Below are 10,112 nucleotides of genomic sequence, written 5' to 3' on the forward strand. Positions count from 1 at the left end.
AAATGTGTGTGTATGTGTGTGTGTGTGTGTGTGTGTGTATATATATATATATATATATATATAGTTATAGTAACCTTGACCTAGAGAGAGGTCCAGGCTAAAGCTATACATTTGGGATTTTCTACCATTTTGTAGATGATGTTTAAATCCATGAGGCTGGACACTCTTCCTTAAGGGATAAGCATAAATAATGGTGTCTGAAGGCAGAGATCTGGGCATTGCAACATTTTCACATGAAGTAGATGGGAAAAGACTAAAGAGATAAGAAAAGAAGGCTCAGTGAGATAGGAAGAGAATAAGAGAATGAGATCTTAGAAGCTAGATGAAGAAAGTGTTTCTGGAAGGAATTGATGAGGTGCTGCTAATGAGTTGAGAAAGGTGAGGACAGAGCCATTATTTTTAGTAGTAGAGAATCCACTGGGGACTTGACAAGGCCTGTGTTGTTGGAGTGGTGGTGACAGAAGCCTGATTTCAGTGAGTGTAAGAGAATATGAGGGGAAGAATTGAGGAAAAGGGGGTAGAGATAACACTTTAGAGTATTGCTGTAAAGCAGAAAAAAAAATGGGGCAGTAGACAGGAGAATGTGGGATCAAGGGAACGTTTTTGTTTGTTTTTAAGGTAAGAGGTATTGCAGTATGTTCATCGTTGATTGAAATGGTTTGGTAGAGTGGATAAAATTGATGATACAGCAGAAAGAGGAGACAGTTACTGGTGTAATGTCCTTGAGTAGGTGAGAAGGAGTGTAATGCCCAGGTTGAGGAACTGACCTTAACTAGGAACAGGATGGTTTATCCATAGTAACAAGATGGAAGGCAGGGGGTATGGGTTCAGATGTTGATAGGCGAGGTGGTTTGGGGAGGTAGATATTGTTGTTCTCTTCTGATTGCTTCTATTTTTTTTTTCAGTGAAATCAGAAGCAAGACTCATCTGAGAGTGAGGATGGGGGAGGAAGTTTTGGAGGTTTGAAGAGACAGGAGAAGGTATGAAGTAGTCATCTTGAGTAGAGACTGCTTTAGACAGATGTAGTAGAGTTGCTAAATAGCACTGAAGGCCTTCTTGAATTTCTGATCATGAGTTTAATGGAAAACCAATTAGCATGATCTTCATTTTTTTTCTAGTCATACTCAGTTGCAAGTACCTAGAGTTGGATTAAGTGAGAGTTAGATGTTACAAAGATTGGGATTTTTAGTCAGATGAGTATGATGAACGAGTAGGGAGGAAAAGATATATAAAAGAAGGTGATCATAATGAGTAATGATGGAATTGAAGTGAGAAAGTGAGAGGAGTGAAGGACAGGTAAAGGTATAGGACCAGTGGGTTGTACAGTAGACCCTGGAGAGATTGAAGAATTACTGGAATTAAGAAATCAGAAAATGAGCTGGAAAAATAGGTGGTAATTGTGGAAAATGAGGTGTTTGAAATTGAGCTAATGGAAGACATGCAGGTACAGCTAAGACTAACAATAAGAGTGACTTAGAGTTGCTGACTGAGGGAAGTAGAGGACAGAATCATTAGTGGAGAGGAGGTCAGTTGCGTCATGATCTAAGATATCATTTATTTGGAAATTGAAATCATGAAGAATTATGACAGGAATTGTATTGGAGAGAGTGATGATAAGCCAGGTGCTAAATCTTCAAGAAATGTGGAGAAATGACCTGGGCATTTAAAGACGAGTTCAACAGTTCATAGTGGCAGGTGGTATAGACTAATGGCATGAGCTGCAGAGCTAGGATGTTTAGAGAAGGTGGGGTACTGGCTTGGAAGTGGCAATGGAAAACAAAAGGACGCCCATCTGCCTCCAGCCTATGGTTTTAAAGGCCAGCTATCACTGCAGAAGCCTGGAAAGAAATAGTATTCATATCCAGGGTTCAGTTAGAGCAAGAAGTAAAGGGCAGTGTTCAGAGAAGAGGTTGAGGATATAGCTTATTAATAATAATATTAATAGTATTAATAAAATGATCTAATGAGGACTCCATTGACCACTTTGGTGCAAGGTTGTGCTAACCAAAACGGAAGAGAGAAAGTAAAAGTAAAACAAGACATTAGTGTTCTATTAAACAGTTCTTCAGAATAACCCTTTAATTAATTTCTGGGTAAAGTACGAGTGTACACCTTGTCATGTGCTATTTCTCAGTGATATTTCTCCCCAACCCCCAGCCTGTCCTAGGGAAGGAGCTACAGAGGGAGGTTAAAGGTAACTGAGAGGTGCAGAACTGCTGATGGAGTGAGGTTTTTTTACAGAAACAGAAGAGAGAGGGATCCAGAGCACAAATTGAGGTTGAGAAGCTTCCTATCTAATGGCTTTAGGTTTGTCATTAAGATAGGTAGGAAAGCCATGTGCTTAATATCATGTGAGAAGCAGCTTGGTAGAGTTTGGTATTGCTTTGATGGAGAAGTGGCTCACTTGTTAAAGAAACATTTGTAGACAAAGTATAATATTCATTCAGATTAGGAATCCATTTTCTAAAGGTACTAGTCTCTCTGATATAATTACCTTATTCAGAAGTCTTAGCATACTGGGTATAAGAAAGGAATAGGCAGGTATTTGGTTTAATTCAGATTGGGTTTTGTTCAGAGGTAAAATAAAAGGGCAGAGAATTGAGGATGCTGAGCGTCGAGTGATCGAAGGACTGTATGATAGGGTCTAATCAAGGTAGGTAAGTAGTGAAGGCAGAGGGGACTGGGGACTGGATACCTAAATGGGGTGAAAAGACTGTTAAATTGTGTTGTGGGTATTAGATCCCTGGAAAGATGTGGCTTTATTCAGGGAATAGGAAGTTTGAATTTAAGATTTCAGATGGAGCACAATATGGTGGAAGTCTAAAATGTCACTTTTGAAATGCATGGTGGAAGCCTGGTGAAAGTGATAATTATTAGAGTTAAGGCAGTTTAGATGCTAGAGGATGGTTTATCCTACATATATATTGAAGTCACCTAAATGTATTGACAAGTACTGGGATAGAGAAAGACTCGGGTATCAAAGTCTTCAATAAATGAAGGGCAGTGTTTAGGAGATAGTTGGCAAAGGTGGCAGGAGTGATGGTGATCTAGATAGATCGTAGAGCTTCAAAGAGACATCACTGAGTAGTGCACGTTTGAATGAAACAATGAAGCAGGGAGGTCAGAGTTCTCGTATATTTGTGTGTCATTCTCTGCTCATGTGGTACACACACCCATTCTTTTATTTATCTCTTCTGCTCCTACTTACCTAATTATTTGTTGTAAGATTTATCTTTTAACAAATAACTTTATTAGTAGGTGATAACTAAAGAACCTACATGAGCCTGTTGAGTATAAGAGCTCATTTGTCTAATTTCTCTGTGGAGACTAATAAGATTGGTTTCTTGGGGCAGGAGGAGTTAGATATTCGAACCCTGCAAACCAAAAATCGCAAGCTGGCAGAAATGCTGGATCAACGGCAGGCCATTGAAGATGAACTCCGGGAACACATTGAAAAACTAGAACGCCGGCAGGCCACTGATGATGCCTCACTATTGATTGTCAACCGGTACTGGAGTCAGGTAGCTCACTTGTTTATTAGTGCAGGTTTTAATTTAAGCCTGTTATCCTTAGTAGTCTCTTCATTTCCAAAATTGTGTCCTTTTGTACTGCCCTTCTGTAGTTTGATGAAAACATCCGCATCATCCTTAAACGTTACGATCTGGAGCAGGGTTTGGGAGACCTCCTCACAGAGAGAAAAGCCCTTGTTGTTCCTGAACCGGAACCAGACTCTGATAGCAATCAAGAACGTAAAGATGACCGAGAAAGAGGCGAGTGTTTCTAGTGAATTCTGTCACTGTGTGGTATCTGGGTTTTTGAGGTAGAGCCTTGTTGTGAGGCTCCATTTGAGGGGGAAAAAACAGTAGATTTTGATATTACAAGTTTTACAATTTTGGGGGCTTCTTTTTTCCTTCTTCTGTCCTCAGGGGAAGGGCAAGAGCCAGCTTTCTCTTTCCTTGCTACTTTGGCCAGCAGTTCCAGTGAAGAGATGGAGTCTCAACTGCAGGAGCGTGTGGAGTCCTCCCGCAGAGCTGTGTCCCAGATTGTGACCGTCTATGACAAATTGCAAGAAAAAGTGGAGCTCTTATCCCGCAAGCTAAACAGTGGAGGTGAGTCGAGAACATGGAGCCGGGAGCAGTCAGGGAGGAATAAGAACTCATTTTTGCAGGCTCTTTTGTAGTTTGCAATCTCACACATTTATTTTATTTTATTTTAGTTTTTTTTCTTTTTTTTGGAGAGGTTTTTGCTATAGGGCACATGCACTCGCCAAACAGAGAGAGAAAGAGAGACAGAAAATGAGAAATCACCCCCCAGGGGGGATGGCCACACCGCAGTCCCTTCTCCTCCATTCTCCTCTCGGGATCTTGGGCATGCGCGCACACACGCCCGGCGTGAGTTTTAAGCCACCCGGTCCAGGACACGAACCACAGTTGACTGCGTGGGAGTCCAGCCATTACGCTAACTGCTGGTCCCTCACGCATTTATTTTTAACCAAACTCCTTGGAATCCTAATCTTTAACATTACAGGTTCTGTCATTACTTTGGCATACACATGTTCGATGAACTCTTCACATTTTGAGTCACAAGGTTTTGTGTTATTTTTTTCCCCCCCGATTTTTGTCTTGAGCACGTGTGCTCATCAGAGATATGGAGAAAGATGGAAAGTGAGAAATCACTTCCCGGAGGGATGGCCATGCTGCAGTCCTTCTCCATTCTGCTCTTGGGATTTTGGGGTACAAATGCACATGCACCTACCATGATTTTCATGCTACTGGGTCTGGGACTTGAACTTCGGAGTTGGCCATGTGGGATCCAGCCGCCTTACCTGCCATGCCACCTGCTGGCCCAAGCCTCAAGTGTTTTAAGAAGCTAAGGAAAGATTTTTATCAGTCTTATTCTCATACTGTATTTATTTACTTAACTTTTTTTAAGGCTTTGGTCATAGGGCACATGTGCTCACCAGAGACAAAAAGAGACAGAGGATTAGTGAGAACTCAATCCCTAAGGGTGGTGTCCACGCCAAAGTCTCTCCTTCTCTAGTCTCCTCTTGGGATTGTCGGGCAGATGTGCACACATGCCCAGTATGATTTTTAAACCACTAGGTCTGGGACTTGAACCATAGCCATCCAGCACCTTAATCACCTCCTGGCCCTTCTCATACTTTATTAATTAGATGCTTTTATAAATAACAGAGCTAATTTTATTATTAAAGGAATAGCTCTGATACCTGGATATATGTATAGTATATACATTGATTTATTAGTAATAACATGTGCTTTATATTGATTATTGGCTTTCATATTTTTGTTTCGTGTTTTTGTTTGAGAGATTTCTTTTTTGTTTTAGGGCACATGTGCCCACTGGAGAGACAGCAAAATATCGCTGCAGTGGGGATGGTCTGGCTGCAGTCCCTTCTCCACTCTCCAGACGGGATTTTGAGCATGTATGCACACACACCCAGCATGAATTTCAAGCTGCCAGGTTCGAGACTTGAACTGCAGTCAGCCACATGAGAGTCCAGTGTCAACCACCCTGCCACCTGCTGGCCTCTATTGACAGCCATTTTTTAAAAAATTTTTTATTAGAGGGACTAGCAGATGGTGTAATGGCTTGTTAGAGGGCATGCATGCTCACCAGGGAGAAAGGGAAGAATGCGTCCCCCAGTGGGATATGATCACACTGTATGTCCTTTCTCTTGTATTTTTTCATCCTGTTGAGATATTGAACATGCACACACATGCATCTGGCATGTCCTTCAGGCTGCTAAGGCCAGGACCTGAACCACAGTTAATCATGTGGAGTCTGACTCCTTTTAATCACTAGGCCATAGGGTTGGCCCAGATACTGAATTTTGACTTCAAAGAGTCATTTTTTTTTTAATTGCCAGTAGGTTTGTATACTTACCCGAGAGAGAATGCACCTCCCATTCGAGCAGTCATGCTGTAGTCCTTTTTCTTCCATTTCTCCATCTCATCAGGGTTTTGGGAATATGCACACATGTGCCTGGTTTGTTTTTCAAGCAGCCAGGGCCAGGATTTGAACCACTGTCAGCCACCTAACCCTGACCCTAGCCATATACATATAAGATCTGGCTTCTATGAATAGCACTTAACCACTGCTCTGTGGGAGTGGTCCAAAGAAAGAAGCTTTTTTTATTTGTTTGTTTTTAAAGTTTTTTTTTTTTTTGAGAGTTTTTTTTTGCTATAGGGTACGTGCGCTCACCAGACAGACAGAGAGAGAGACATAGAGACAGAAAGTGAGAAATCACCCCCCAGGGGGGATGGTCACGCCGCAATCCCTTTTCTTCCATTCTCCTCTCGGGATCTTGGGCACGCACGCACAAGTGCCTGGCGTGAGTTTTAAGCTACTGGGTCCGGGACGCAAACTGCAGTTGACTACGTGGGAGTCCAGTGACATACCCATTACACTAACTGCTGGTTCCCTTGTTTTTAAAGTTTTTAAATGTCTTCCATGAGAGAGAGGAGGAGAAGGAAAGAGAGAGGGGCAGCTCCAAGAGGGTTCTCATTCCATGGTCCATCACCAGCTTTAGCAGCTTGGGTCATATGTACACATGTGCCCATTGTATTCAGGGAGGTGCTGGACCACAAACTGAGAACATTCATATGTGGATCTACTTGCATTACCAGTACTCCACTGTCTGGTCCCCCAAAGGATCTTGTTTTATTATAATATGTTTTTAAAAATTTTTCTGTTAACTGATGTTTTATAAAAGGAGTTGCCTCATATTTTAGAATTGTCAGATAATCTGTATGTTTGAAAAGATTACGTAGAAAATATATGAATAGAAAGTGTTTATTTGCAATAAAATTATTTGGGATTATTATGTTATTCAGTGTTAATGTAGAAATTTATATTTGTACAGTATAGTGAAGTTTTTGTGGAGCTTACTTAAATCTTTAGCTATTTGTGACATAAATCTCTTGCTCAAATGCAAATAAATGCTTTGTTTTCATGTTTTCAATAGTGATCATGGTCTAGTTGTAATATTTTAATTTTCCTGATTATTTTTAAGATATTTGACATTTCATTTCTAAAAAATATAAATAAAATGTAATAGAGTTTGAACCATTGATTGGGCAGGTAAGAATTGTATTATTCTATGGAACCAGCAGTTAGCGTAATGGCTATGTTGCTGGACTCCCATGTAGTTGACCATGGTTGGCATCCTGGACCCAGTGGCTTAAACTCACGCCAGGCATGTGTGTGTCCGTTCCCAAGATCCTGAGAGAATGGAGGAGAAGGGATTGCGGTGTGGCCATCCCTCCTGGGGGGGTGATTTCTCGCTTTCTGTCTCTCTGGCTCTCTCTGTCTGTCTGGTGAGTGCACGCGCCCTATAGCAAAAACCTTTAAAAAAAAAAAAAGAATTGTATTATTCTACAGTTTGTTTTTAAAGCTACTTTAGCCAGATAATGAACAGAATTAAGCAGCATGTAGAGGAGGCGTATGGAAATTTGATTGACGAGGGTTTTTTTTTCTTTCTTTTACAGTATGTGTGTACATTTCTGTATTTTATTATTGGGACAACAAATATGTGTTTTAAAATAGACAAATCAGTTGGTGTAATGGCTGTGTTGCTGGACTCCCATGTAGTCGACTGCGGTTCAAGTCCCAGACTCGGTGGCTTAAACTCATGCTGGGCGCGTGTGTGTGAGTGCCTAAGATCTCGAGAGGAGAGTAGAGAAGAAGAGATTGCGGCATGGCCATCCCCCCTGGGGGATGGCTTTCTGTCTCACTCTCTCTTTCTGGCGAGTGCACACGCCCTATATCAAAAACCTCTCCAAAAAAAAAAATATACTACAAAGTTCTTTCAATTTACATTTTTCAAAGGTAATCATTGTAGACAATGTGTTTTGTGTCCTGCTGGATTTTAGTATTAATATGTTATACCTACTTGCGTGTTCCCAGCGAGCTATGTCTCTTGGTGCGGTGGTTTGACCCCAGTTTCTAGCACTGCATCAGAATGTAGGTACCAAGTAGGTACTTGGTCACTGGGGAATGAATGGATAAGAGTCTTCTCTGTCACCTCATATAAAACAAGTTGTGTTTACTTTTTCCTCATGGCTCTAGATAGAATGGTTAGAAGGTATTTTTAGACCCTATTGAAGTAGAAAATATGCTGTATGCATAGGCCGTGCTAATGTTAAACCTGATTTTATAAATGAATATCAGATAAAATAATTGTCATATTTAAAAAGCAAGTAAGATGATAGGGCCCACATATGGTGTACTAGATACATTGCTGGACTTCTGCATGGCCAGCCGCAGTTCAAACCTGGTGGCTTGAAAATCACACTAGGTGCATGTGCATGCGTGCCCAAGATCCCAGGAGAATGGAGGAGAAGGGGTTGTGGCGTGGCCATCACCCCTGAGGGGTGATTTCTCACTTTCTCTGTCTTTCTCTGGTGAGCATATGCACTCTAAGGTGAAATCTTCTTTAAAAAAAATAATAAACTCAGATGAATGGTCTATTAAGTGGTATTTAAAAATTACTCTTTTTTATTGCATGTATTTTAAGGTTAGATTTAAGTTTAAAAAATTACAAATGACAAATAGCTAAGCATTATTTGTAACACAAAAGACAATTGCTGAACTTTTTAAGAGATATAGATGTATAAAATGTGAATTATAGCATTAGCTATAACTTTCTTGTTAAAAATCTTGCCCCCCATGTTTATTTTGGCCCTTGATTCAAAAGAGTTACATTGGGACCGGGTGGCATGATGGTTAAGGGCGCTGGACTCCCACATGGCCGATGGCCGACTGTGATTTGAATCCTGGACCTGACTGTTTGCTCCCTTCACCCCCCAACCCCTGCCCCGTTTTTCTATGTTCAAATTAAAATAAATAATTAAAGTTAAATAAAATAATTCTTTAAAGAAAAAGAATTGTTTTTATAAGCCTTATTAGTTCACTAAATATTTATTGAGCTTTTATTGAATTCTAGGCTTGTCTCAGTGTTTAGGATATTGAGAAGACTAAAGTTTATTCCCTAGTTCTTAACTCAGATTATGAATCAGAATGACCTTGGGAATTTTCTGAGCATAATCTTTGTTTTTTGTCTTTTCATTTTTAATCCTTCCCATGGAGATTCTTATTTAGTAAGTATGAGATGGATCCTGTGGAACCGTCTATTTTAAAAGTTCCACAAGTGATTCTGATTAACAGTCCTCGTTGAAAACAGTGAAAGCCACCCCAGGACCAACCTGTTCTGAAACAGATGCCCAGAGGTGATATGACACAACACAATTTTTCTTATGATAACTCTCTTTAAAGGGTGTTATATATCCTGAGAATGTCTGAGTTCACTTAATAACATACAGATTTGAGTCATAGTATTCGTGATTCAATTCTAAACCTTCACTCAGTGTAATAAGTTCTATAGAATTTACCTACCAGCCTCGTAAATAGTATGCATTTTGCTTTTTTCTGAAGTTCCTTAAGCATAATATTCTAGAACTCTACATGCTTATCTTTAGTCTTCCTGATTTTATAGATGCTTATTTAAAAATGGAAATTCTGCTTTCTCTCCCCTCTTTGTCTCTTGACAGAGAGATGTTTCATGTTGGTGTTTGTTAACAGGAATTTTTGATAGCCGTATAAAATATAACTCTATTACTTTTAAGTCTGACATTAGAGATACTTCTGCTTTAATCCTAAAATGCAGTGTTTTGGAGGATTGTGTCTTGTCTGAATAAAGTTGTAGGACTCCCACTTCTCAAGACATTTGCCTTTATAGAAAGGGATGAGAATTAAATGACTTAGGCTCCAAGTTACTCAAGCAAGTCACCTTACCTCTTGTTATTTCATCCTTCATGTAAAATAATAAAAACCAGCCTACTTCTTGAAACTGAAGAAGATATAGTGAAATAGTATGCTAATATTTTGGTAGGATACATAGTTTTATATTTAGACACTTTAAAAAATTTATTTTACTTAATTTTATTTATTATTTAAAAATATTATTTATTTATTATTTTAATTTATTGATTTATTTATTTTAATTTGACCAGAATGAGATACAGAGAGAGAGAGAGAAGGACAGTGAGAAAGCAAGCCACTAGGTCTGAGACTCAAACCCTGTTTGGGCATGT

General features: G+C 39.7%; 1 protein-coding gene across 3 annotated transcripts in view; it reads left to right on the plus strand.

Annotated features, from left to right (window-relative positions):
• RNF20 (ring finger protein 20) overlaps positions 1 to 10,112 on the plus strand; it is a 39,342-nt gene that overhangs the window by 4,546 nt on the left and 24,684 nt on the right. For 2 of the 3 annotated variants that reach the window (XM_006145559.3, XM_006145560.3), the window contains exons 3-5: positions 3,354 to 3,521; positions 3,623 to 3,770; positions 3,927 to 4,109. In XM_006145559.3, the coding sequence (XP_006145621.1) occupies positions 3,354 to 3,521; positions 3,623 to 3,770; positions 3,927 to 4,109 (499 nt within the window). Of the gene's footprint in view, positions 1 to 905; positions 981 to 3,353; positions 3,522 to 3,622; positions 3,771 to 3,926; positions 4,110 to 10,112 lie in introns of all 3 variants that reach the window. The other variant, XM_027770695.1, reaches the window with a different exon arrangement.

The sequence above is a fragment of the Tupaia chinensis genome, unplaced genomic scaffold (assembly GCF_000334495.1).
Source record: "Tupaia chinensis unplaced genomic scaffold, TupChi_1.0 Scaffold000153_1, whole genome shotgun sequence".
Classification (NCBI taxonomy): Eukaryota; Metazoa; Chordata; class Mammalia; order Scandentia; family Tupaiidae; genus Tupaia; species Tupaia belangeri.